The sequence below is a fragment of the Chroicocephalus ridibundus genome, chromosome 15 (assembly GCF_963924245.1).
Source record: "Chroicocephalus ridibundus chromosome 15, bChrRid1.1, whole genome shotgun sequence".
In the NCBI taxonomy this organism is placed as follows: domain Eukaryota; kingdom Metazoa; phylum Chordata; class Aves; order Charadriiformes; family Laridae; genus Chroicocephalus; species Chroicocephalus ridibundus.
Genome location: NC_086298.1, coordinates 1,178,122 through 1,205,919, shown reverse-complemented (window position 1 = coordinate 1,205,919; position 27,798 = coordinate 1,178,122). Strand labels below are relative to the sequence as shown.

Sequence of the window (27,798 nt, the reverse complement as noted above, 5' to 3'; positions counted from 1 at the left end):
TGGGTCCCCGCAGTGTCTTGCTCAGGCGCAGCCCTGCAGCTCTTCGGGAGGCTCTCACAGGAGCTACACACACTTCCTCTGCCCCACCAGCCCTGCGCTGAGGCTCCTGGCCTCTCTGGCTGCTGCTAAGCTGAGAGATATGGATATGTGTGGTAGCCGGCACCTGGATATGTGGGAGCGTGCCTGTCAGACCAGGTGCCATGCCGAGGCAACCATCAGCTCCTGGGCCTTGAGTTAGTCCCGTTCCTTGACCCCAAGGTAGCTCCTCTGAAGGGCAGGGACCCCATCCCCCCTGTTAGCCCCGGGCCCAGGGGCTGTTGCAGTGAGCCCTCAGTGTTGCAGTGGGAGAAGCTTGAGCTGGCCAGGATCAGATGATCTTTCTGGACTGGAGAGAAGTACCAGTGTGAGATGGACAGGGTTGCAGAGGGGACAGGCAGGGCAGTGGGACACGAGGGGTGAAGAGCTGTATGGGGGACGAGCATGGTCTGTAGGGATGAGTGATGTAGGGCTGCGTCAGGACACTTAAGGCACAGCAGAGAGGCCTGGGAACGAGGATAAGGGGTACAAGAAGAGGTCTTTGTCTTGTTTTCCAGCCCGTTTGGCCGGTTCAAAGTGAACAGTGAGGAGGAGGAGGAAGATGCCCTGACCCTCTCCTCGGCCATGTGGTTCTCCTGGGGAGTCCTGCTGAACTCCGGCATCGGAGAAGGTGCGTTGCAGCACACAGTGGGACTGTGTGGAGGAGAAGCCCATGCCCTCTTCCACTGTCTCCTCTCTGAGGCAGGGCTGATGCCCTCTGGGGACAGTTTAGTGAGTGAGTACGGGCCTCCTTCCATGAGCCGTCCCTGGAGTAGGCTGGTGAGGGATTCTTTGGGGCCAGGGTGGCACACTTGTGGCACAATTTGTGCGGACCATCCTGCCACCCCTCACAATCAATGATGGGAAACAGGTCCTTCTTGGGCTGCTTCTCCTGCCCAGGTTATCCGTCCGCTCACGGTGAGATGCATCATGCCCTGGAAGGAGTCATGGGTGTTTCTTGGTTTGGGCATTGCAGGAGCTCCTTGCATGGCTGTCAGCAGAGCAGATAGATGGGGCACATCTGCAGCTGCCATCAGTCCCGCATGGGTTGGATGTGCCTTTGGTGACAAAGTCAAGCACTTTTTGTGCCAGTCTGATCTCACCTCTCTCCCTCCAGGTGCTCCCCGGAGTTTCTCTGCACGTATTCTTGGCATGGTGTGGGCTGGCTTCGCCATGATCATTGTGGCTTCATACACTGCCAACCTGGCAGCCTTCCTGGTGTTAGACCGGCCTGAGGAGAGAATTACAGGCATCAACGACCCCCGGGTAATGACCCCTCCCTTGTTTTCCCGTTGCCTGTCCAACTCTGGGCAGAGAAACAGGAGATACCTCCAGTGAGCATCTCCTGGCTCATATAATATGGCTTTAACATGGCTGTGGGTCTGTGCCAGAGGGTTGACCCCCGGGTAGCTCTGCCTGGGGCTCTCACTGATGGGTCTGAGCCCTGCTGCTGGGTGGGAATGGACAGACACAGGGAGGGATCAGCAGGGAAAACCTTGTGCAGAAACAGCACTTACCCAACCAATCTGCCTGCCAGTTCCTGGAGAGCCTGCATGAACCAACGAGGAAACAATTCATTATGGATGAGTTATAACTAATGAAATTGTCCCTGTGGTGCAGTCAATACTCTCAGCAGATATCAGCATGCCTCAAACCCATTTCCTGCTCTGGCAAGGACACAGCCACAGCTTATCAGCCCAGGCATGCAGGAATGTACCCCACAGCAGCGCTGACCCACAGCATCCCATGCCCTCTGCCCTCGGCACTGCCAGCCCCATGGCATCCACAGGCCTCCTGCATCCTCAGCACCATGGTGTCCTTGTCCCGTAGCATCGCCTGTCCCTCCGCCATGGTCCCAGAGCATCTACTGCCCCATGGCATCTTCACCTCTGCTGAGGAGACCAAGGTCTTCTCTGGGAAACAGGTCCTTGAAGGGGATAGGAAAAGAGGAAACACAGCTTTGGGGTGAGCCAGTTTGGTTGATGAAGGACAGAAGAAATAGGAGCCCTGCCCTTGCCTTTCAGCTGCGCAACCCCTCTGATAAGTTCATCTATGCCACGGTGAAGCAGAGCTCGGTGGACATCTACTTCCGAAGGCAGGTGGAGCTGAGCACCATGTACAGGCACATGGAGAAGCACAACTACGAGAGCGCTGCCGAAGCCATCCAGGCAGTGAGGGACAAGTGAGTGGGACCAACACCTTGTATGGCCATGCTGGGAAGAGTTTTGGGGGACTGCAGTTTGGTGGAGCAAGCAGGGCTGATGTAAACCGGGAGGGAGCTGCAGTCAAAGTATGGCTTGATAGGACCTGCCCAGTTGGGGCTGGGTAGGATCTTCCTAGTCCTGGTGCACACCAGGTCTCTGGATGGAGAGCACAAGGTGTGCGTGGGGACAGGCACACGCAGAGCCCTGGCCCCGGCCATGGCCTCCCTTTCTGGCCTCTGCAGTTGCTTCTCTGCAAGGCTGGGTGGCTTCAAATCCCATGTAAACTGCTCACAGTCCTCCTCCAAAGTTTTGCCAAGTCTGTTGCCTCACAGCAGCACATAGACAGACCCTTCTGGGAGGAGGGTGATGCTAATTAGTGCTTAAATTAGGGCTGGGAGCAGCCTTGCTGCTCCCATGGTTCTGCAGACAAGCTGGGCTGCCCAACCTTACCTGTCTGTCCTCTCTCGGTGTCCAGCAAGCTCCACGCCTTCATCTGGGACTCAGCGGTGCTGGAGTTTGAAGCCTCCCAGAAGTGTGACCTGGTGACGACGGGGGAGCTTTTCTTCCGCTCCGGCTTCGGGATTGGGATGCGCAAGGACAGCCCGTGGAAGCAGAACGTCTCCCTGGCCATCCTCAAGTCTGTACACGGCTCTTGGCATGGGGCTTGCCCCGAATGTTGCATGTGTTAGCACGCAAGTAGCCTCGTGCCAGGCACTGCCACCCCACCCTCCAAACCTTCTGCAGGGACAGGGGCTCTGGGGCTGCCATGTCCCTCCTGACAAAGGGGATGTGCCCGAGTGACCAGTGTGGGCACCCGCAGCCCCAGTTCTGGCTCGCAGGGCCGGGGGAGCAGCATGGGGCTGGTGGGAGGGCAGGGGCAGGGCAGGGGCAGGAGCCATGGCAGGGGACAGGAGCCATGTCCGGCCGCAGGAGTGCAGGCAAAGCTGGCAGAGAGCAGCCCGGGGACCATCCAGCACCAGGTCCTTGCGAGCGGGGCTGCAGCAGCAGGCAGGGCTGCTGCCACTTCCCCACCTCTCCCTGCGAGCTCAGCCCGGCTGGTAGCGTTGCGCTGCCCTGGCCTGATCTTCCAGGGGTTTTTCTTTAAAATCTGGCTTTTCCTGTTAGGCAGAGATGTGTCAGGATCCCTGTTGAGTCCAGCTAAGGCTTTTATACCAGCATGAGCCTGCAGCATGGGGTGCCACAAGTCAATCTGATGTTATGGGTAAAAAGGGTTTTCCTTGTGTTAGTTCAGAAATGCCACACTCGCTGCGGACAGAGGAATGTGGCGATGGAGTAACGGGCAGCTGGGAAGCAGCAAATGGAGGGAAGGGGACATGCGAGATTAGTTTTACAGACAGACAGGGTCAGAAGCCACCAGGGTCCTGCCCAAGATGTGGAGATGAAAGGCCTGAGAGGGAGGACGGGGATGTGGAAGACAGGGGCAGGACCCAGGGTAACGTAGGGAGCCATGGGACCCCATCTGTGGGATGGTCTTACCATGGGGATGGGTGGCAGTGGGACAGATGGGTTTTGGGACAACAGCGTGAGAAGCCTGGAGAGGCAGCAGGAGCCCTTGATGTCCTCCTGGAAGAGGCTGGGGAAGCCCAGGGCTACAGGTGGCCCAAGAATGCTGTGGGATGTGCCAGGAAGAAGAAGAGAGAGAAGTGCAAGGGGACCCAGGGTGGGATACGTGCTCTGTGCCCACCTCCATCCCCACTAGCTGCTCAGGCAGAGGCGGGCACTGTGGGGACACGGTTTGTTTCCTCCCAAGCTGTGACACCAGTTTGTTGGGGAGCCCCAGCCCTCGCCATGCACAGCTGGGAGCTGCCAGGCAGCAGTTATTCCCCTGCCTTGATCCAGAGGGTGCTGGTGGTCACCAGACAGGATCGGGGTCCAGCGTCGCCTGAGCTCCCGAGTGGCTGCGGCAGGTGGGGGGGTTGCACAGGAGGGCACTGGGGATGTGGTTGGTGTCAGCAGCTTTCAGCCTCCCTCCAAGCGCACTCTCCAAGCCCTGCCTACACCTATCAGCTGAGCTTACACATGGCTCTTTCTGGCAGCAGCCGGCCAGCTCTCCGTCTTTCAGGCACGGGGCGGTGGGTGCCTCCTCTCACCCGCTGCGTCCTGCTCGTGGCTGTGCGCAGGGCAAACACGCGCGGTGTGGACCCCCGCTGCGGACACCCACTGCAGACACTCTACACAACAGCCACACAAGCACAGGCGCGTGCTTGCAGGCGCAGTCAGCCAGGCACACGCACACACACGCACACGCAGACGTCGGGGCTTCGTGTGTTCGTAGGCTGCAAACAAGCTCAGAAGGGCTAGGAGGGAGGGCATGAAGGCACGAAGAGCACGTGCCCCCAGCAGCCGGTCCCCAGTGACTACTCTGTCCTGTCTCCTTGTGCTTTCAGGTCCCACGAGAACGGCTTCATGGAGGATTTGGACAAGACTTGGGTGAGGTATCAGGAGTGTGATTCCCGTAGCAATGCCCCAGCAACACTCACCTTTGAAAATATGGCAGGTTTGTTCTGCAAACCTCTTTCTTCCTCTTCGCTGGGTAGCCTGCTTTCGCTCAAGACATTCTCCTCTCCGGGGCTCTCCTCTCGGGCCAAAGCTCTGCTTCTTCTGGGTTTGTGCTTTCCTAGCGCTGGCAGGCTGCTGTGTTGGGCTCCAACCCCACCTTGTCTGAAACAGCTCCGCGAAGCTTCCCCCGACTTCCCTGGGGTGGCTTTCTCATCGGTGGGGCTGTCCTGCTTTGAACATTGCTCCCCTCCCTCTGCTCTGGCCAAACTGCGGCTGTCACGGTGAAATCAGAGCTGTCGCCAAGGCAGAGAGAGGGGAGCAGCACCTCGGGGGAGGCGAGCGCGGCCGCCCAGGCGAGCGAGGACCCTGCGTCAGGAGGGAGCTGGTGGCGAGGGGCAGCCCCCAGCCCCACGGAGCGTGTCCCGGCCGGTCCTGGGCAGGGGGCAGGAGGAGGATAAACAGAGTGGGGGGTTTCTCAGTCCCTCTTCGCAAAGACTGCGAGTGCCCCCAGACGGGCTCTCCCTTTGCAGCGACGCCGTGCTGCTGGTCCTTCACCCAGCAACATGTCGATGCGGGATGAGGGGTGTCCGATGGGACCCCATCCTCACTGGCACCACGGGCCAGGGCAGAAGCACCGAGAGAGGGGGCATTTTGCTCCGTCTCCTCAAGACACCACTCCCAAAATGTCACCCCTGAAGGTTGCACCTGCTGGAGGACAGCACAGTGAGCTCTGTGCGTGGCTGTCCTTCCCGATGGGCCAAATGGGACCACGCGACCTGGGTTTCTGGTGAAAATGACCCTCCAGCCCCAGGGGATGGGGTCTGCCCCGGTGCTCGGGGCGGCAGCCGGCGCCCTGTGCCTGCCCCCCGGCATCGCTGCAGCACAGCCGGTGCCCCGTGCCCGACCGACAGGAGCTTGCACGGACATCCAGCACCCCCTCACCTTTCTGCCCATCACCGCGGGTGCCCTGCTCTGCTGGGGTCCCCTCCCCGGCCCCTCCAGGACTGCGGGGGGATGGTGGGGGGCCGGGGGGGGGGGTGAACCCTGGGTTGGCAGATGCTCCTGTTGCTGAGCGTGATGCAGAGGAATTGAAGTGTCATGGTGCAATTTCCATTGCCCCCTGTAACTTTCCTGCTTATTTCAGGTGTGTTTATGCTGGTGGCTGGAGGTATTGTTGCCGGGATATTTTTAATATTCATAGAAATAGCTTACAAAAGGCATAAGGACGCGCGGAGGAAGCAGATGCAGCTGGCGTTTGCGGCCGTTAATGTGTGGAGGAAAAACCTGCAGGTAGGACAAACCGTTTTTAGAGCAAATCTCCAACAGGTGCGTTTTCCATTCCTTCACCAAATCAGTGAATGCAGAGCTGTGGATTAGCATGGGGCCCTCTGTCCCCCACCCCGCACCCCACTAACTCCCGCCCGGTGTTACTGGGCGCCCAGCAAGCTGTAGGGTCCCTGCCTTGTCCCCGGGAGGAGCCCGTGGCCGATGCCGTCTCTGCCGGGAGGTGTTGTACACAGCTCCAACCGGAACAGAGACCTGGCCCAAATGCGCCCAGCGGTGCTCGGGACGGGGACTTTGCTCTGCTGGGGACCACGCGCTGGAGCCAGGTCTTGCCCTGGCCGAGCAAGTGGTGCCGGCGCGGCTCCCTTCGCTCTGCCCTGCTGCTCGGCTCCGGCCGCGCTCACCAGCAGACTAGGGGGGGTTGATCCGCTGCCGCTGAGCATCCCTGCCCGGTGCTCAGGGGGAGGAATGCTCCAGGGATGGTTTCCATCGCGTCCCCCTCCCTGCCCGCTCCCCCGGGGCTGCAGTAGCCCTTGTCATACCCGGGACTGACTCCAAACAGAGGTGGTGCGTGCTCTTGTCCTTTGGAGACAAGGACATCTCCCCACACGGGAGCCAGCAATGCCGGTGCCTGTCAGCACCAGGGCTCCCCCGGGCCCCTTCCCTGGGACATTGCTCTCCCCGGCGTCTCCCATCCCTGAAAGACCCCCGTGCTGCTCAGGCAGGGGAGCCCGGGAGGGTCCCTGGTGCCTGGCAGCGACACTGAGCCGTGGGCACGTCTGTGGGCCACCAGCCTCACACTTCCCCTGCCCCACTGTTTTTGGGGCTCAGCCCCGTGGTGCCCCCGAACCCCAGTTTAGGGCAGCCAGAGGCTCTCTCTGAATGGCCCGGGCTGTTTTTCTTCCTCGGGGAAGCAAACCGGCGTTCAAAGGGCAAGAGATCCTTTAGGCGACTAAAGGCGACTGCCGTTCGCAGCAGAGCCAGTGAATGAAAGAGAGAGAATGAGGGTTGGGGACCCCGAAAGGAGCCCGGCGCGGTGGCCCCGCGGGAGCAGCGCTGGCTGGGGGCGCGGGGGGGCTGCCCGGGTGGAGGCGACCTGCCCGAGAGCAGCGAGGGGAAGCAGGAGGCCGGGCTGCTGTATCCTGAGAGCTCGCTGGGTTCAGTTCACCGATAAGAGTCTCGGAAAAGCCATTTCTCTATATATTTTTTTTTCTTTTTTCCTTTTTTCTTTTTTCCTTTGCTTCCAAAAAAACAGCAGCACCGAGGGGGTTCAGGCTGCTGGGACAGAGCACACTAGTCGCACTGCCATTTTTCACTTGCCAACCTTCTAGAAAATACTGCACTGGGTCTTTGGGCAGAGTCTGTGGGACTGTGAGCAAAGCATGCTGCCCTGTGGGGGTAAACAGCCTCATGGTAAAGAGCCGTTTGACATTGTAAGACTTTTCCACAGGAGGAAACGTCAGAGCACTAGTATCTGGTACATTGCTAGAAGGTAGGCAAGTGGAAAGATTTATTTGTTAAAACAAACAAACAAAAATAATGGTTTTTGGGATCACAGTTTTGCCATGGCTATTTCCTGAGATGCCATGGAAGAAAAAGACATTTCATTCCATTCATCTTGCTTTCCTTTCCGTTTGTGCATGTCCGCAAAAGAGAGAACTGAGAAGGAGGAGCAAATGTATCCCCGAGCATGCTCTACGCACCAGCGGGATACATTTTGGTTACCCCCGTGCGGTAGCAGAGCCAGACCTGGTCACTCCGTCCCCCGTCGGAAAGGTCACACTCATTGGCACGAAAGCAATTGGGGAGGAATCGTTCTCAGCGCCCGCCGCCGAGCGCGGCCGGTCCCCTCGGCTCGCTGCCCCCGCACCATGGCGGCTGGTGCTCCCAGCCTGCGCTAACCAGGTCCGACTCGCTAACACCAATGGCTACATTTTTCAGTTCTGTTTCTCTTTGAGTTCATCCTGACCCCGATGACATCATAGCGCTAATGCTTTGCTTCCTCCCTTTCTTTTCCTTTATATTTTTTTCCTTTTCTTTTTCTTCCAGTTTCTTTTTTTTTTTTTTTCTTTTTTTTTAACCCGTTTTACTTTGGGGAAAAAAAAAAACCACACAACCCACCAACAACAACCACGTTCGGCTTTGCACAACTGCGTCATTTAAATTTTTGAATACGTTTTTTTTTTACAGAATATTCATACAATGACTTCTCTTTCAATGCAGTCCTCTCTCTCTCTTGTGGCACTAGGATTCAGCCTCAGAAAAGGCCCTGAGAAATTATTATTTTTTATTTTTTTTTTTTAGTGGTAGGTGCAGCATCTCACCTCTCGGTCTAGCCAGGCTAGCGGTGGAAGCGAGGGGCAGAGCATCCCCAGGGGCAGAGCATCCCCAGGAGGCGAGGTCAGCTGTGCAGGCCTGGACGCAGACACCCAGGAGAGCAGGGCTACTCCCCGCAGGGGTTTCCAGCGCTCCAGACGCCGCCCCGGCCCCGTAGCTGTAGCAGTGTGGTGGCCGTGCGGTAGCCGTGGGTCACGGAGGCCCTTGGAGGACACCTCCAGTAGCTTTCTCACCTAAATGAAGGACATGACATGGGGCAGTATTCAAATAGATTTAGCGTTTCCAACAACACACTAGAGATCTAATCACTTATACATATTCATTTTAGGATAGAAAAAGTGGTAGAGCAGAACCTGACCCTAAAAAGAAAGCCACTTTTAGGTCCATCACCTCCACCCTGGCCTCCAGCTTCAAGAGACGTAGGTCCTCCAAGGATACGGTAAGAGGAAGAAGAACAATTCTGCCCTCTCTCTTTCTCTCTCTTTCTCTCTTCTGCCATCCCATCGACTGCCACACACCCATCCCGAAGCTGCCAGTGTACATGCATAGCTCATGTTCGTCACCAGTCAGTCAGTCAGTCAGTGAGTCAGTCATCCCGTGTACCTGAAAGGATGCTGGGATCCTGGAGGGCAGGCAGGAGGTGGCTTGGAGTCCTGTGATGAGTTGGGAGATGCGACCGAGTTTTTGTTTTGTTTTTCGTTTTCTTTTTGCCTGGATGATTTCTGATGTTCCTCTCTGTGCTTCGCTCACCTTACCGGTGCTGACCTCTTGAAACCGATGACATATTTTTCTTTTTTTTTTCTTTTTTTTTTTTTTTCTGTTCCTGAGTGTTCCTGTACCTGTTTGTCATTGTATGCCTAAAAACGATCACCCCGATTTAATTTGGGCACCGTGTCACCTCACCAAGAGCCATGCGTGTCACATTCTCTACATGTGATTTTTGTTTGTGACGATTAGCATTCGGGACGTAGTCCTCGGCACAGGAGTGACAGCTGTCTCTGGTTATCGTCAGCAGTAACGCAGCTCTAGAAAAGAGACGCAAAGGCTTGAAAGAGGAGGTTGTTAAAGACCCAACCTTGGTTCAAACTTGTGCTTTCTGCCTCGGAGTAAAACTGCTCTCACGTAACCAGAGAAAATTTCCAAATTGCTGCCTCTAAAGCCAGCTGTTTCCAAATGTGCAAACGTGTCTGCTCGTGCTGGAGCTTCAGACACTCTTCAGCGTCAGGTTGGGCTGTTGGTCTGTCGGACTGAGCCGGTGTCCCTCTGCATGTTGCCGTCTGTTGTATGACACTCTGCACTGTGGCTACTCTGTTGTCTCGTGTGGCAGCGGCCGCTGCGTTTTGCTGCCCGACCTCCCGGCGCGACGGGCTTTGCCGAAACCTCCTCCCCGGGGCGACTGGCGGGTTTCTGCCCGGGTTGCTCAGAGCAGGCTCCCCCCAGGCCACCCGAGGCGCGAGGCACAGCGGGGACGGGGGGACGGCGGCGGCGGGGGGACACGCGGCCCCCCGCGGCGGGGTGGCCCGTCCCCGGCCACAGGCTTGGGGCGCCTCGGGGAGCAGCATGCCATATCGCAGGGGGTCTCGGGGCCACGGCTCTGCAGGCGAAGCGGAGGCAGCTGCCTTTGACACCAATGCAGGCTCCATCCCGAGAAGCTCCTGGAGCACCCCTGCGACACGGGCCTGGGGACAGCTGAGCCCTTGGCTGGGCTTGGCTGCCACCGTCTCACACGAAGTCCTCCTCTCGCTGTCACCTTGAAGCCTGGCAGGCACAGGGGGAGACCCACACTGTCCCAACTCGTCCCCCGTACCCCACAGGGTATCCTTGTCATCTCCTGCGCTGCCCCCATGTTCCCCGGGTGGCACCTCGTCCTGGTGATGGCCCCGTGTCTTGGGTCCCCCCTTCCCACTGATGCACCCCCTGAGAAGCTCTGCAGGGAGGTCGCAGGTTGTGTCTTGGTGACCTGAGCCCCGACCAGGGGAGAGGAGACAGAGACGGGGCAGATGGGGCAGGGGTGGGGAAGATGGGAAGGCGGAGGAGGAGGAGGGACAGGTGGGATGCACAGAAAAAAGGGAGAAAAAAATTACAAAAAGATCTGGTGGGAGGGCGTGATCTGAGTAGACCCCATGTTTTGTTGTGTTTGGGCACTCCATGGTTAGAAAACAAAGTGGTCTCGTCCTGGGAGAGCAGGAGCATTGTGGTGAAGTGGGCACCTGGGGGCACTGGTGTCCACAGTGGGCACCGGAGAGGGGGAGAACTCAGGAACAAGAGGACAGCCATCGTGTGGCTCCCCTGATACCTCCCTCCCTCCTTGGGGAGGCATCCTGGGCCTGATCGTGCTCCATGGCGGGGCATCCACCCTACCCCACACCATTCCGCAGCGCACTCTGCCCCAGGGTAGAAGCCCTGAGCTGACCACGTCCATTGGCCACCAGAGGTCCCAAGAGTGAGCAGTGGAGCTGCGCTCTCCCCTTCCCTTGCTCGGTGGGGACCTGCAGGGCACAGGGCTGCCAGGAGCCCTCCCGCTGTTTTGGGCCCCGGCCACACTGCTTGTGGACAAGTTGTGGAGGAAGATGGCCTCACTTATCCCAGAGGATGGTCCCCGCTTTGGGGGCAGCTGCATCTGCGGGGCAGCTCTGGGCAACAATGCCCCACTGCCTGGGAGCCTTTCTCAGTCTTCTGCCTGCCACGGGATAATGTGGCCGGGGCCCCAGGAAACATTCCCCAGGGAATCAGGCTAGTTGGGTGAGGAACAGGCTAGCAGCACCAACATCCAAGCCAATGGGGCCAAGATGGAGTATGCAAGGCCAAGGTGCAGCTATTGCCGGAGATCCACGGTGGAGCGAGCTTTGTCGTGATGTCAGGCAGACCCGGTGGTTGCTCTGTGGGGTGAGCGGCCAGCGGGAGGGTGCTGCCACCAGCTCATGTCACAGCCTGCCATTTGGTGCCCTCCGCTTCCATGCAGCAGCCCTGGCTCAGAGACCCCAACGCCCTCCTGCTGTAGAAGGCCCCATGAGTACGTAGCATGCTGGGACACGTTGCCTGGGGTCCTTGTAAAGATGAGAAAGCAGCGAGGCGCTCTATTTCATGGCGCTCGGCAGAACCGCGGGCCCACACCAGGTCTCAGATGGGCAAGGCTTGAGAGCCCATGGGGCTGGAAGGCCAGGCTGACCCCAGCCCCATGGGCTCTCCTAGCTAGTGAGCGAAAGACGCAAACCTGGTGGCCTTGCTTCTTTCCTTTTCGTTGTCGGGAGTTTTAAAAATGGATTCTGCTCTGCAGCCCTGCAGAATGGTCCCTCAGGAGTGCCAGAGAGACAGGCTGGCACCATGGAGCCAAGACAGCCCTGGGAAGCTACCACCCCACTCTGAACGTCCTAGCGCCCACCATCACCCGAGCTGCACAGCCTCTCCGCGGCACATCATCCCCACCGCCCCAGGAGGAGATGCATGTGTTCCCCATAGGCAGCTCCTGCAACTCGAATAGCACTCGCAGAGCTGACGTACTGCCATCCATCGCAGCCACCCACGATACTGCAACCCCACAGAAGCCATGTGAGACGCATAAACCACACAGACACCTTCCGAGCCGGCACATTTTGTACAGACACGTAACGAGGCGCACAGGTCCCTTAGCCCCCCCACCACAGCCGTCATCAGCCCCCGCAGAGTCACACCGCCAGCCCGCGGGCATCCCCCCCAGACACAGCATGACACACGTCCCACGTCACCGCCAAGTGAGGGCCCGGCGCTGCGAGGCGATGCTCGCCCTGCAGCCGCGGGGATGGTGCCAGAGCTGGTCGAGAACCAAGGGGGTTCATGGAAAAGGTCACCTTTTCAGTGAAGGACCAGCCCTCCCAAAGCCAAACGCTTCTTGGCTGAAAAAGAACCTAGTTTTTGGCCCAAAAGAACCAAAAGTAGGTCAAAGACAACTAATTATTTTTTTTAAAGGAAAGTTGACGTTTTCTACAGCAAGATTGCATTTAGCTGGAATCCTAATTTTTAATTGAAAAAAAAAAACAAACCACCCAAACCCCAGAATTCTTCCAGAAAATCTTCCACCAGCCAGGGACTACCGTATGAGCCCAGATTAGGTTGAAGTCATTTTTAAAGACATATTAAGTTCTTGTCTATATTTTCTTCCTGGTTGTCATTTAAAGTTTTTGGTGCCTTCACTTCACTTCCATACCTTAACATGTTTGAGTCTCTTCTACGGTTAATATTGATTAATTTCTTGGCTTTATAATGTTTGGTTTGGGGATAGTTGCACCATCCCTGTAACATAATTTACCCTAAATTACTGATATGTGCTTCTAGCATTAGTTCTACTTTAACATAGTTTTGATATGACAATTTTCTTGCTTTTTTTTCTTTTCCTTTTTTTTTTAATTTTTATTATTAAAAATTGCATGCATGAACTCTACACAAAAAAAAAAAAAAAGTAAATGAGAATGTTACCCTGTGATAACTCTGTGATTGGAGGAGATAATGCTTTCAAATCAAAAGCCATGCTCTTGTATTTTAATTTTTCTGGCCAGATTCCCCACTTTGCTTGGTTATTTTAGCGCTTCCCACCCCCAGAGCTGTGCAGAGAGGCCAGAAGGCCCCAGCCTGCCCTGCTAGACCTCCGGCTTTCCACCGCAGCAGCCACACGTCCACATGCACCGAGGCACACGCTCACACGCACACACCGCTTTTTCCTCCCCGCTTTGCGTCAGACAGGGTATTTAACAAAGGACCTTTCTTTTGCCCGTTCCTTTTTGTATCTCACGTTCCTCCTCCCGCTCCGCCAGTGAGTCACCCAGCCTCTCCCCTTTCCCCGTCGCTTCTCCTCCCTGGCGGAAAGCAAGCCCCGTCCCGCCAGCGCACGCGTGCGCGCCTCCTGCCCATTTTGCCACAGAAAGGAAATATCGCATTTAGCTGGAATCCTAATTCTTTTCGCAAGGAGGGGGCGGCTGCACCCATTTTTGGGAGAGGGACGCTTTTTTTGTGGACTGATGAATAGCCACAAAAAGCTCCCCCCAGGGCGGCAGAGCGACTTTGGGATCCCCTCGGCCGTTCCCTGTGCAAACGGGCGATGGCCAAGGAGTTGCCACTTTAGCAAAGCAAGGCCACAGCAAGGAATTTCTCAGAGGCTCCGTTTTAACACTAGCTAGCCCCCTAAATGAATGAGTGATCCCGTGAGATGCTCCCTGGGTGTCAGCACGTCCCCGGCACGTGTACCGGAGAGATGGGAGCGTCCTGGCTCTCGCCCCTGCCCCAGCAGCTCCCCACCGAGGGGTCCTGGTGAAGCACAAAAGTGGGCAGAGCAGGGCAGCCCCAAGGACCCCACGCAATGCTCAGGGGGACCCCAGATCCCGCGGCAGGAGGCAGGGTGTAGGGCCACGCAGGGTAGCCACAGTGCCAGAGCCACCAGCAGCACCACAGGGGCCACGGTTGCCACTGACCAACGCAAGACGGGTGAAATCCCGTCGCCAAGCAGCCCCCCAGGGAGCCCTGCAGCACGGCAGCCCTCCTGGGTAGCGTGATGCAAGGGCCGGGCAAACGTCACTGGAGAGGGTCCACACCGCAGCACGTGAGACCCGCCGAGACCTTCTCCTGTCCCAGCACCAACTTAGGTCCCCAGACAGCAGGACAAGATGCTCCGTGCCACCTGCTCCATGTGGGGCTGGTCAGGGCTTCCAGTTCAGGGTTTGGAGCTAGGAGAGTGGAACTGGGAGAGGAAGGGAGTGTGGAAGGAGGAAGGGAGAAAATAACTGCCCAGTTGTATATCCCTGCCTGGGGAGGAAGGACTTTTTGTTTTCTTGCCCGTTGAAGGGAATTTCTGCTCTCCTGGTTGGCTTGCTGGTGGGACTGCGGCTGGGGAGGTCTCTCTCAGGGACCCTTTGCCAAGTCCCCCATCCGCAAGGAGCACAGAACCCCAAATCCAGGCCACATCTCCAGCACAGGCTGTATTTTCACGTTAGCAATTGACGCCACAGATTATCACACGTCAACCACGCTGCACATCTCACCTGCATTAAAGGATAGTCAAGCAAGGAGGTGAAACGCCCTGGCCTCAAAGCACAGCTTGATCTGGCACCAGAGAGATGCTGAAACCCAGCCAGACCCTCCAAACACAGGTTCAGCCGTGGGCTGGGCTGATGAGTCACAGGCTTTGTCTCGTGGCCCCCCCAGAGCAGAGAGGGGCTCGCTCAGCAGGCGACGTGGCTGCCACGCTCTGCAGAAGCTGCGCCGCGCTCCTGGGCGTCCTCCCTGCCCCACCGTAGGGTGCTTGGAGAGTGTCTGCAACGACCTCTGCACAAGCTTGGATTGCATTGGGAAGGGGACCTCAGCCAGCAGCAGGTTTTGGGCCGTTGCATCACCCCCAAGAGATATCCTGTAGGGGCACATGGGGTGTAAGTAGAGGCGAGAGTGAGTGCCAGAACTGCCTAACACTTCTTTCTCCTTGTCTGTGTATTTGTGTGTTGCAGCAATATCATCCCACCGACATCACCGGCCAGCTCAACCTCTCCGACCCCTCAGTCAGCACTGTGGTGTGACCTTCTCCCCGAGGGCCATCAGTCCTTGCCCAACACAGTAGGAAGGCACAGCCAGGACTGCCTTTCAAGGGACACTGATGGGTTCTTCTGGGTGAGATGGGAGGAAAGCATCCTTCATCCATACACAGTGACTTCATTGTATATCTCCCTCCCTTCCTAGGCCTGCTGCCATGCTCGTGCCCCAGAACGCACAGCAGAACCAGGACACGGTTTGGACTTCACTGTACAGAGATAATTGCTTCCAACCAGTGCTGTTGATAATCAGTATTACCACTGACTGGCTACGTGCAAGGGGAAAGGACTTGGAAAGGCACATGGTGCCTGCTCTCCCATGGTAGCAGGGATGAGCTGGTGCCAGACTACAAACATGTGCTTCACTTTGCAGGCTTCGGGCTTCTCAACACACGCACGGCCCCTCAGACGTGTGCTCCACAGTTCCCACCACCCCAGAGCGCTGTACGACGTGCTCGTGGTCCCAAGTGGCTGGAGCAGCCGACGCGGATCGGCAGATCGGGCACATGTTCCTGCTGTGTCGAGTGACCCCTGCCTCTGCTGCAGGGTCTGGAAGGTGTGTGCTCTGCTCCTCGCCAGGGATGAACCCCCTGTTCCTCCTCCCATCAGCCTGTACTCAAAGCCCATGGCTACGACTCGGCTCCTCTACGTGGTCTGTTTGCAGCAGGAGTGCTCCCAGCCCTGCAGCCCACGCTCCTCTACTAAGGGTGGTACTCTGGAGCTCATAACATGCTGTCAGCGGCGATCCTGGCTCCCCACATCTCCTGCTCAGAAGACAACCCCAGGCCCTGGCCATGGCCAGCATGTAGCTCTCACACCGTGGCTCTTCTGGCCAGGAACGTCTCTGCGGGGAATGGCTCCAGATGGTTGCATTGACTTTAAGCCAAGCTCCACACTGCCTCAGCACCAGCAATGCAAGGAGAAATGCTGCTGGCCGGTCATGGCTTGCTCTGTGCTGCGGTGTCTGCAACGGCCAGCAGTGTTGGGCCACCACAGCGGGCACTGGCACCTTCCCTGCCGCATTCACCTGCGGTACAAGCTTGCTAGCAGCTCCGGCGGCAGCCTTGAAGCCCCAGCTCACATGGCTGCGTCTGCCTGAACCTGGAGACATGGCACACCGGATCCCAGCTCAGGAGAAGGGAACCAAACGAGATGGGCTGACGCCGTTCTTCCCCACACCTTCCTCTCCCTCAAACATATGTGCCCATGTGCCAGCGTCCCTGAGCACCGTCCCCGTGGGCGCTGTGAGTGGGTGCGGAGACACCAGCGTCGGGGAAGCATCTGGCACCAGCCAGGCTAGTGATGGGCAGCTACAGCACGTGCATGGGCAACACCGCATCCCGCCTCCTGCGACATGGTACCAAGCCCCAGCGGCATGAACTGCCTTCTCCTTGCCCCAGCCCAGCAGACGGGGCTTCAGGGCGGCAGCTTTTGCGGCAGGATTTTCAGACGGCAGCTAGGTCTGTGAGCATTGTCCCACTGACTGCGGTGGCTCCATCAAGTTCATCTCGCTCCAGCTGAGAAATTGGACCCATTCTACTTTATACGTCAATGTAACATTAATACCAAGTTTTTGCAAGAGCTCAGTAAAGTCTAGACTGGATCATGAAGTGGTTTATTCCAGTGCTGTGTGCCTCTTTCCGTCTCTGCCTTCTGGCAAGGTTGGCAGGGAGCCCCATGGTGAATCAGAGCCTCACCCAGCCCTGCCGCAGGGTTTGCAAACCATAAAAGGTGGAGGAACAGGGAGGGACGGAGACGCCAGCAGGCAGAAATGCCTGGAACTGCAGGGAAGACTGGGAGGGAAGGGGCACCACCATCCTGGGATGCCAGGCTCGTGGGCAGGCTGGAACAGCCAGTGGGGGGAGACAGGCCTGGCAGCAGGGAGCTGGGGATGGTCTGAAGCCACCCAAACGCCAGCACCATGTAAGCTGCCTCTCACACCCACCTCCATCCAGGGGAAAACCAGCCCCTGACACTGCCGTGCTCGCCAGACCCTGAGAGCCAGCACGGGGCTCTGCCAGCAGGGCTGGCCTTCGGGAACAGGGCACTGGCTGCAGGGATGAAGGTGCCTGGGGACGTCCCTGCACCTCAGCCCATCCGTAGGGAGGTGCCCTGATGGATTTGCAAAACACGGCTCCCCTGGGCTGAACTAAAGCAACATGACTCATTCACAGCATGCTCCCCGTGTGCTGAGACCACCAGCCCAACCTCCACGGGGGTCTCAGCCTCAGGGTGATCAGAGAGGAGGAGCGGGAGTGGGGCTCAGGTGCCCTGCAGGGTGACAAGCAAAGTCCCAGCTCCAAATGGGAAGCTCAGGCTTTCTCGGGAAGGGCCAAGCGCTGTCACTAGAGAAGGTCTGGGAGAGCTGGGATTGCTCCTGGGAAAGGCACCGTGAAGGGGGCTGGTCCTGGCAGAGGTCCCGGGTGCAGGGCCGGTCGCACCGGAGGAGCTGCTGCAGCACCAGCCCCCCGCAGCCCTCGCTGGGGGCGGCACCGCAGGAAGGGCCGAGTGGGCATGGAGCGGGGTGGCAGCACGCTGGGTCGGTTTGAGAAGAAAAATGGGAGCAAGCCACAACTGAGGCGACGTTTGGTTTATTCTCTGCATGATTTATTTAACCCTTGCCAAAGGATGCATTGACCCCCGCCACAACCCTGGCTTGTCCCCCAGCACTTGCACGGGCAAGAGACTGAGCAAACATCTGGTGGCTACAATCATCTTGTGGCTCTTATCGCCTTAAGAACTCATGTTCTTACCCATGGGTAAGAACTCATGCCAGAAAGGGCTGTTGCTCCACCTGGAGAGAATCTTCCATCACCGCAGCTTGTGCTTTCCTCTGGAGCACACTCCGCTCCTTCCAGGCCAATTCCCAGCACGCTCACTAAGCATTTCCATGCAATGCCCAGGAGAAGCGTTTCGCAGGGAAGGGCAGGAGGCGGCAGGGCAGGGAGACGCAGGGCTAGCCCCAGCGCCTTGTTGTGGCCGATGGGAGGTGAGGCAGCAGCAGGGGCCGCAGGCTCTGGGCTGTAAACCCACAGAAGCTTTTTTGGCCCCTTTGCCTCAGGGGGAGGAACCACTGTGCAGCCTCACCCATCCTTTGGCATCCCCTTTGCCAAACCGCATCAGTTTGTGGTTTTGTCTCGTGTTGGTTTTGTCTCTTTTCAGCCCTCACCCTAAACCTCGGCCTCGCCTTAGATCTGGGATGTTGGCTGAGCCTTCTCAGCATCAGCAGCCCTGTCTCAAGGAGAAAAAAAAAAAAAAAACTATCAAAAGAAACATTTTGCAACCTGCCCTGTCCTTGGGCAGCACACTGAGGGGTCTGGAGCTTTCTGAAAGTCCCATGGAGGCTCTGGAGTGTCCCAAAAGCACCCAGAGGTCTTCAGGTGTACCAAAAGATACACAGAGAGCTCTGGGCCCACCAAAAGGCAAACCAATGCCTGTCAGGACACAGAGAGCCAAACAGATGGCATTTAGATGGACAAAAAGCCAAGCCAGGGGGTCTTGGGGGCACAGGAAGGCACACTGAGGCTGCTGGAGTCACTGAATGGCAGATGGGGAGTGCCGGGGGCACCAAAAGGCCCAAGGAGAGCTTTGGGGCAAACTGAAAGGCACGCAGAGGCTCCTGGGCTGCACCGAAAGGCAAAGGGAGGCTCCTGGGGTGCACTGAAAGACACCCAGAGGAATATGGTGTGTCCCGAGATGCACACAGGAGCTCCCAGGGAGCACCAAAAGGCACACGGAGGCATACGGTGCATCCTGAAATGCACAGTGAGGCCCCGGAGCAGCAGAAGGGGCCGGACAGGGTGAGCTACAGGAGAAGGATCACCTGTCCCTCCCCGGGAAGGGAATGTGCAGGTCCGAGGGTGGCCTGGGGGAGCCTCCCAAAACACGGAGAGCATCTACAGTCAGACCATGCCCTGCAGCGGGGCCGGGCTGGAGGCTGCTCCCCCCAGCAGCGGGGCAGAGGGAGCTTGGCATTGTCTCGGGGGACTCTGGGAGGAGGAAGAGAAGCAATTTCCAGGAAGAGAGCATCCTCTGACTGGTCCACAGGGCAATGTTTGCAACAGCGAGGTGCAGAGCCCTGGAGAAGGGCATGGACCACAGCCTGCCTGGTCGCCCTGCCTCAGTGGCCCCTGCAGATGTGGGGTCTCTTCCAGCAGTGGGGGTCCCTGCGCAGGTTGTGGTAAACAACTGTCATGAAGCCCATGAAGGTGCAGAAGAAGATGCTGGCCATGAAGGAGAACGGTCCAATGGTCAAGAAGACGATGTAGTGCCAGGCGGACAGTGAGGTCTCTTGGCATTGCCTGAAGGACTCATTCCCGAAGGCCATGATCGGATACTTGTTCAGCTGCTCCGGGACTCTGCACAGGAGCAAATTCTTCTCTGGAAGAGAAAAGCAGTGCTGATGGCCACACTGGGCAGCTGGGACAAGGCAGGTGTCAAGGACAGGGGATAGCAAGTCTGTATGGGACAGATGGCACTAGGGTAGGAGGACAGGGGCCAGGTTGACCATGATAGCCCAGGGCAGGGTATAAAGAAAGGGAGCGGTGAGGGTTCAGGGCTCACTGCATCCTGTGCCCTGGGGAGTGGGATGGGGAGGTGGGCGCAGTGCTGGAGAGGACACTGGAAAATGGGTTTGGGTCAGGATAGGATGGGGCAGGATGGTAGATGGGGCAAGCAAGGTGGTGAGCCTGGTTCCCAGGGGACAGATGTGGGGAGAAGTGAGCAGCCAGCCTGGAGATGCCACAGAAGGTCCCAGCCAGCACAAGTGACAGTCACACACCCAAGCTGGAAGCAAGCGCGAGTGGATGGCAGTGGACCTTGCTGGCAGAGCTGCCTCTCGCCGAGGTTCATGGGGGAAGAAATGCAGGATCAGACCTGTGTTCATGAAGGCATTGGAGAAGAGGCTGAAGGCACTGAGTCCTGGCCAGGTCAGTGGTGATGCCCACCCTGACACACAGGCTCTTCTTGCCCCATCAGGTGCCCATTGCCCAGCACGCCTTGACTTCACCGTGACAGAACTGGTGTCACTGCTGGGGATGGCACTGGGTGCCCATCGCTGGGACATTGCCCAGCCCTCCTCTCCAGGCAATCCCTGCTGGTGACCAAGGACCAAGGTGGGGCACCAGGCACCAGACCCAGGGATGATCCACCAAAGCAGACACAGGAGCTGCCATGAGGACGGGTCCTGGGGAATCTCACGATACCCCCATGGGCACCAACCACACGAACCCACAGCCAGCTGGCAGCCAGGGTGCTGGGACCTGCCTCAGCCCCGCCAGGGTGACAGCCGTCACAGGGCAGGTGAGGGGCTTGGGGACATGGTCCTCCGGGCACTCACCTTGCACTTTTTCCCTGTTGTGGCTGAGCCAGCGCCAGAGGGGCAGGATGTCGCAGCTGCACATCCAGGGGTTGTCCTGCAGGAGGAGGGCTTGGAGCTGGGGCAGGGACCGCAGCACCCCAGGCTCCAGCCCCTCCAGCCTGTTGCTGCCCAGGTTGAGCGTGACCAGGCTGGAGAGGGGCAGGAAGGTTTCGGGGGTCAGCACGGTTAAGTAGTTGTTGCTGAGGTCCAGCTCCTGCAGCGCCCCGAGCCCCAGCAGCGCCTGGCGGTGGATGAACCCCAGGCGGTTGTGGGGCAGGCTGAGCAGCAGCAGTCCCGGCAGGGAAGGGAAGGAGCGCGGGCCCAGCACGGTGATGAAGTTGTAGCCAAGCCAGAGGGTGCTGGTATTGGTCGCCAGGTTCTGCGGCACCTCACGGAGGGCATGTGCGCTGCAGTCCACCTCCCCCAAGGAGGAGCAGTGGCAGGCGGCAGGACAGGCTGGCGAGGGCGGCGGGTGCAGGAGAAGCAGGCAGACCAGCACGGCGCTGGGGCCCCTCCAGCAGCCCATAGCTGCCCACCGAGGCGGTGAGGGCTCCCCGACTTCTGGTTTCCCCCACGGGCAGGATCCCTAGTGCCTGTCTCCTTGCCCAGACACCCGTCCCTGCCCGGCACGCTCGGGTGATGCCGGCGGTGCCGAGCGGCGGTGCCAGGCGGTGCGTGGCTGCAAGGGGAGCGGGTGGATGCGCTCGGCTCCCCGCAGCCGTTTGCATTCCCCCTTGCACCGCTCGCCGCCACCCTCCGTCTGCAAACCGGGAGCGGGCTGCGCTCCCAGCCCCAGTTTTCCTCAGGGTGGAGCTGCACTTTTTTCAGCAAATATTCTTGCAATGTTTTCTGCCCTGGCAAGGTGCGGAGCCGTGCCCTCGTCCCTCCCTCTGCCAGGCACCGCTCCAGCCAGGTAGGCAGCCAGCTCTGCACGGCCTGGGATTAACTGCTTGTGTGCGCTGCAGGCTGGAGAGCTGGAAAAAGCAAAACCAGAGCCGTCTCTTGGCCTCCATCCTCCCCACAGGATGTTCCCCATGGGTGTGCTGCCTCACCAGCCACGTACAGAGGGGTGTATGGACCCAGGACCCCCCACAGCTGGCTGGAGTGGGACAAAGCTTAAATCATATCAGCAGCAGGTCCAACCCCATCTTCTGTGCTGGCCCACCATGCCCAGAGGTCCTCAACGTGGAGCCCTGCTGGAAGCCACGGGCCACCTGGCTGAGCCCAGCCCTTGGGCAGGCTCTGTTTGCCCCTGGCAGGAGACCACAAGCCATGCCAAAGTGAGGAGGGTTGGGATGTGAGTCCCATGGGCCACTCTCCTCCTCCCCAGCAGGATCACACGCCTGTGTGCACGCAGCGGGGCACCCAGCAGCCCCCGTGGAGACGGCATGGGGAAGGGGAGCCTGCTGGGCTGCAGCCAACTGAAATGTGTTTACCCTCGCCCCAGAACAGCAGCACCGGTACGAGAGAGCTCAAAGTCTGCCTCCACCCTGTTCACACCCGCTCCGGTTTCAAACCCGCCTGAAGCCCCACCGCAGAAGGCCGGAGAGGAGACGTGTCACCTCCCATTGCCACCATCCCTGGCAGAGCTCAGCAGACACCGAGGGACCAGCGGACACGGCCAGCAGCACTTCATCCCACCCGCAGCCCGGAGTGGGGACACACAGCAGAGACACCGTCCTCCATTCACACCCTCACAGCTCCTGTCCCGTTTGGGACCCCAGCAGTCGTGGTCCCGTAGGAACCCCTGGCACCTCTGCCCCACGGCCAAGGGGCTGGGAGGGCAGCGCGCGGCTGCACCCCAGGCCAGGACCGGCACCTTCCCAAATCTGGGGCAGAAGCTGCAGGCAGGCGGTTTATTAATAGCATCCAGAGGAGCTTTGGTTTGTTTATCTGTCCTGCAGCAAACTCGGTTTACTGCATTAATCCCCATCTGGAAATAATTCAGAGGAATCCAGCAGCCCAGCCCAGCCCCGAAGCAGGGCACAAACCCGCAGCCACGCGGAGCTGCAGCACCGGCTCATCACGGCAGCAGCTGAGGGCTACATGGGGACCTGGATTCTCAGGCAGCCCTGTCCCACATCGCTTTTCGTCCCCAGGGGCTGCATCGCCCGCTGCCTGTGGCTACCTGGGGTCAGGTGTGAAGTGCAATATTCATCAAAAAAACCCAAAAAACTATTAAAAGCAAGGCCATTTCCAGCTTTTGTGCTCAGAGAGCACAGGAGGCTGCAAACCTACCTCAGCTCCTCCGCCAGCTCCTCCGCCAGCCCCTCGCTGTCACCCTGCTCCACATCCCTACGGCACGTGGCAGGAGAGATGTCCCCAGTGTCCTGCCTGCCAGGGACACTGGCCACGTGCAGGGCTGGTGTTGGTTTTGCCTGGCCCCGCTCCTGTTTTGCCTACCCCCCCGCTGCAATTGCAGGCAGGTGACCCTTTGGGTTCCTCTACCCCAGCAGTGCCACCGATGTCCCTTCATGCACCCTGCCAGTGCTTGGCAGAGCATGTGTCCCCGTCTGGAACATATCTGCCTGGCAGAGCATGTGTCCCCTTCTCTGGAATGGGGGGACCCAGCACCCTGCAGGAAGAGCCCGGATCCCTCTCCCCAGCCAGGGCTGCACCCCCGGTGCCCCGCTCCCCAGCTGCGGTTTTGGGGTCCATGCCGAACAGCGCAGCCTGGCCCCAGGGACAGACCAGGAGAGGCTGCTCCAAGCAGCACAGCTTGGGGGGGGCCCACGCTGACTGATGGAGGTGTCGTCCAAGGCATGGGGCTCAACACCAGCCCTGCTCCGGCCAAGGGGTGTAAGTCAGGGTGCCCGGCCAGCATGCCAAGACTGTTCCTGCAATGGAGCGATGGAGGGGCTGATGAACTCCTTCAGAGACTGGCCACGGGCTGGGAGCAGCAGGGACGGGCCCAGAGGCACTCAGCAAGGGCCAAGCTTCACAGCGTGGCTCTGGTGCTGGGGGGATGCAGTGGAGCAGGGGTGGGAGCACAAGGAGCTGGGGCTAAGGACAGGGAGCCAGGGGTCTTTGTCACCCTCCACCATTGGAAAGCTGGAACCCGAGGTGCCGGGCTGAGCACAGAGCACCCCGAGCCAGGGCTGGGGTAGGGATGGGCCTTTCCCACTCTTCCCACCACCCACTGTGGAGGGTTTGGGGAGAAATGAAGATAGAGGGGAAAGTGCTTTAAGACTCCAGGTTAGCTTTTATCCCATCCTTGAAGGCTTTAATTTATTGCATGTTTCCATGTAATTAAAGATCTGAGGCAGGCAGATGCCCACCCCATGGACTCCCTGAACCGCACCACGCTTCTGCTGTCCCACCTCTGCCCTGGGACATCCCTGGTACTCCTGGCTCCCGAGGTTGAACTCTGCTGGGCGCACCTCAGAGCTCTGACTTTTTTATAGCAGGTGACACCAAGTGGCAGAATTGTGCATGGGAGCTGTGTACGGTGTGGGTGTCATGCGTGGGGTGGGTGTTGGACCCTGGCTGCAGCCCTGGCACCCAGTGCAGGGGACAGCCAAGCAGCAGGACTGCCCAGGGCACATGAGATCACCGCTGGCCCCAGGCAGGCACAGGCTGGGGTTCTCTGCTGAGCCCCAGGGGCAGCCAAGGGTGTCCAAAGGTGGGATATTGAAGGAGCTCATAAACCACATTGTGGCCAGCAGGTCAAGGGAGGTGATTCTGCCCCTCTGCTCCACTCGGGGGAGACCCCACCTGGAGTACCGCATCCAGCTCTGGAGCCCTCAGCACAAGAAGGACATGGACCTGTTGGAGCGGGGCCAGAGGAGGCCCCGGAGATGCTCAGAGGGCTGGAGCCCCTCTGCTGTGAGGACAGGCTGAGAGAGCTGGGGGGGTTCAGCCTGGAGAAGAGAAGGCTCCGGGGAGACCTTAGAGCCCCTTCCAGTCCCTAAAGGGGGCCTGCAGGAAGGATGGTGAGAGACTCTGGATCAGGCATTGTAATGATAGGACATGGGGTAATGGTTTCAAACTGAAAGAGGGGAGATTGAGATTGGATCTCAGGCAGAAATTGTTTGCTGTGAGGGCGGTGAGCCCCTGGCCCAGGTTGCCCAGAGAAGCTGTGGCTGCCCCATCCCTGGAGGGGTTCAAGGCCAGGTTGGACGGGGCTTTGAGCAACCTGGGCTGGTGGGAGGTGTCCCTGCCCAGGGCAGGGGGTGGCACTGGGTGGGCTTTAAGGTCCCTTCCAGCCCAAACCATTCTGTGATTCTATGATTCTATGAAAAAGGATGCAGAAAATGAGCTCTGAAGAAGGACTGCCCAGGCAGCGCCAAGCCCTGCCCAAGACCTGTATCAGTATCTCCCAATTTGACCCCTGTTGATCTCACACCCGGCTGTTTGGGCTCTCGTCTTTGCACCCCCTGCTTGGGATCAGGCAGGGAAAGCCGTGTGGGCAGCGCGACCTGGAAAAACAGCAGAGGGGCTGTGCCGGGGTGTGCGGGGGTGTGCGGGGGTGTGCGCGCAGGGAGGCAGCAGAGCCTCAGGCAGCAAAACCCAAACCTGGCACCAGCCACAGAGCACAAGGCCAAGCAGGAGCTCCCGTGGGCTGAGCTCTCCTCCCGTACTGGAGCAAAGTAGGTGGTAGACAGATAAATCCAAAAAGCTGGAGCAATGTATTGTGGCCTCCTAACAACTCTGTCATCTTTGGTTTCAACTGTCCAGCTACCCCAGTGCCCAAATTTCTTATGAAACCGGCCAATAGGGCAAATGTTTAAAGGAAAGCAATCCGGCAGGGCAGGCCACCTCTCCCCGTCCTGCCTGCACTGTAGGCAGGGCTGTCCCTGAGCTAGCACGAGGCTCACCCACAAATGCGACCAAGACATGCAGCCCAGCAGGGCCAGCAGAGCGTGGTTTAATAGGGGTGAAGCTTTCAGGGCGCCGGACACGCTCCCCCGCGCATCGCTGTGTGCCTGCACTCTGCCAGGCTCCCGTATCCCCTGCCTGGGGGATGCTTGGAGGGGACGTCCCTGCTGCAGAGCCACATGCATGGAGAAGCCAGGCATGAGCAAGCCCTGGGCCAGGGACCAGGGGACATCCCTGATGGCTGGACCAGGTTTCTGAGTTGTCAGAAGGGCAGGTGGGCAGGATGAGTGGGTAGGGGCCTCTTCATCCCCCCTGTTGTACCCCAAATCCCAGCAGGATGGACAGCAAGCCCTGAACAAGCTGAAGCTCTTCCCAGGCTGTCAGCACAGCCCCACTGCTACTGTCCGCACACGGGTCTGAGGCATGGCATGGGGTCCCCAGAATTGGTCCCAGACTGCACCCCAGGAGCTCAGCTGCCCTGCACAGCCGGCAGCCCCCTCCCAGTGCTCAGCTCTCAAAGACCGCTGTCACCCCGCAGCACAGGCACGGCCGGCAGCAGCCGCCTGGGGGGAACGGCGCCGGAGGCACCGTGTCTTGGCACAGCCCCGCCGGCTGCTGGGTGACCGCCTTCTCTTTGCACGAGCCCTTGGTGGCCAAGTTGGGCTGGGACCTGCCGGCCACCCGGGGATGCTCCTTGTCAGCCTTGACGGCGAGGAAGGTGGCCAGGTCGAGGTCGAGCATGGCGACGCCGCCGCGCGGCGTGGGCGTATTTTGGCGGCACTGCGGGCAGGGGATCCAGCGCTGCTCATTGGCGACGGCGTCGAGGCGTTTCAGGCAGGCTTGGCAGAAGGTATGGCCGCAGTAGAGCCGGCGCGGCAGCCGGCCACACAGGTCGTAGGAGGAGTAGCAGATGATGCACTCAACGCGCTGGCTGCCCCGGCTTGGGGTGCGCGAGTGTGCCCCGACACACAGCCCTGCGTCCTCTGCCTGGGGGCTGCCACCAGCTTGGGACATGCTGGGGAGGGGAGGTCGAGAGGAGCCATCAGACCCACGGCCCGGGTGTGGGATGCCAGCTCTGAGTCCGTCTGATGCATGGGAGATACAGGGACCAGACCCGTGTGGTGGGTTCCCAGAGGCATCAGGGTCCCTCCCCAACATCCCTGCCTGCCCCGTGGGCAGCCCTGCCTGGAAAAGCAGGACTCTGCCACTACAGATGGCTCTGCCTGCACCCAAGGGGGATGCATTTTCCCTGGTGTCACCCTGTATCTCTGCCAGGAGCTCCACCAAATGTCCCTTGTGTCCTGTGGAGGATCGGGGCCAGTTGGACCTCAGCAGCCTGCCCGGGCTCTGGGTTGGTGGGGAATAGGGGGGGTGGACAGGAGCTTGTCAGTGGGTGGTCAGGGGACCAGCACCCAGAGGACCAGGCAGTGCCACAGCCCTGCTCCTCGCCAGCCCCGGGCTGTGCCAGGCCACTGTGGCACAGCTGTCAGCAGCAGGCGTCGGGCACGCAGGCCGGCAGGGAGGAGTCCAGCCTTATCTTAAGGGAGGTCTGGTACCCACCAGCATATTTGCAAACCTCTCCTGGAGGCCACCAAGACCCCACTCCCTCTCTACAGGTGACCACAAGCATTTTGATATGCAGGGGCATCCCTCTCCTCCCCTCCTCCCCTGTCCCCCATCCCTACCTGTCCTGAGATGCTCCACCAGGGTCTCAGGGGAGGTGGCAGGAGGGCTGTACTGTCCCGGGGGGCTGCGGCAGTCCTGTGGGGAGCATTGGGGGCCTGAGCTGCCAGCAGCTCCCCAGCCAGGTCCCGGTGGCTGCTGGTGGCTGTGGCAGTGGGAAGAGACTCACCTTTCAGGGACAGGCACGCTATCGGATCTGCTGCTGGGAAGCCAAGCCTGGGAGATAGGGTTACAAGCACCCAGGTAACAAAGACCTCTGAAATCTAAGCCCCGGGAGCAGTCATTAACCGTCCATCTCTGCTTCATTAGCAGAAGAAACCGTCCCCGTGAGGCCAAAGAGCTCTGGGCATCACTGTGGGTGGAGAGGGCTTGGACATTGGCTGAACCCGGGTGGCAGCAGCGGAGTCCTCCATATGCTTGGCCATCTCCTGCAGCCAGGCACATCTGGGCAGATGCTGACCAGCTGAGACACCCCATCGCACTCCAGCCCACGCATCCCCAGGAGGTCCAGGCGGTCGGGACGTCTGCGACCGGAACAGGAGGGCACAGCAAGGCTCCGGGCTGGTGGCTGTGGAGGGGCTGGGGCTGGCACAGGGACACTGAGGCTCCAGCCTGGTCCCAGCTGGCAGTGCCCACGCGTGGGGTGGTGCTCCTCGTCCGGTACCAGGGAATGACTGTGGGCACAGATGCATCCGTGACCTGCCCCCACTCTTCCAGCTGGGGCTGCAGGCTCTGGCGTTGGGGGCTGAGTTACCCTCAGCTCTACCAGGGCCGATGCTCATCACCGGGCTGGAGAGAGCCCGGCACCCCTCGGTGACACCTGCAAGGTTCATGACAATGCATGACCCAGGGGAGGTGACAGCACCAGGGTGGTGGCAGGCTCAGTCCCCGCAGCTGCCAGGCCCCTGCGCGGCCCTTGGTCCAGCAGCAGCACCGACAGCCACTGCACGGAGAGGGCCCCGAGGAGGGG

General features: G+C 59.3%; 3 protein-coding genes across 17 annotated transcripts in view; 1 reads left to right on the top strand and 2 right to left on the bottom strand.

The window, feature by feature from the left end:
• The window catches only part of GRIN1 (glutamate ionotropic receptor NMDA type subunit 1), a 39,963-nt gene extending 23,377 nt beyond the window's left edge, over window positions 1-16,586 (top strand). For 2 of the 15 annotated variants that reach the window (XM_063353438.1, XM_063353437.1), the window contains 8 exons: window positions 594-706; window positions 1,193-1,341; window positions 2,100-2,257; window positions 2,755-2,916; window positions 4,688-4,797; window positions 5,944-6,089; window positions 8,749-8,859; window positions 14,888-16,586. In XM_063353438.1, coding sequence (XP_063209508.1) covers window positions 594-706; window positions 1,193-1,341; window positions 2,100-2,257; window positions 2,755-2,916; window positions 4,688-4,797; window positions 5,944-6,089; window positions 8,749-8,859; window positions 14,888-14,956 — 1,018 coding nt within the window. In that variant the 3' untranslated portion in view covers window positions 14,957-16,586. The other 13 variants (XM_063353434.1, XM_063353435.1, XM_063353439.1 and 10 more) reach the window with 11 other exon arrangements.
• A 2,502-nt stretch (window positions 16,587-19,088) lies between these two features.
• On the bottom strand, window positions 19,089-21,896 carry LRRC26 (leucine rich repeat containing 26). The gene is made up of 3 exons (XM_063353421.1): window positions 21,828-21,896; window positions 20,307-20,913; window positions 19,089-19,348 (listed from the first exon to the last, which is right to left on the bottom strand). The coding sequence occupies exons 1-3, from the start codon at window positions 21,894-21,896 to the stop codon at window positions 19,089-19,091; spliced, it is 936 nt and encodes a 311-aa protein (XP_063209491.1).
• A 3,756-nt stretch (window positions 21,897-25,652) lies between these two features.
• LOC134523634 (RING finger protein 224-like) lies at window positions 25,653-26,159 on the bottom strand. The gene has a single exon (XM_063352738.1). The coding sequence runs from the start codon at window positions 26,157-26,159 to the stop codon at window positions 25,653-25,655; it is 507 nt and encodes a 168-aa protein (XP_063208808.1).
• Window positions 26,160-27,798: the final 1,639 nt, after the last annotated feature.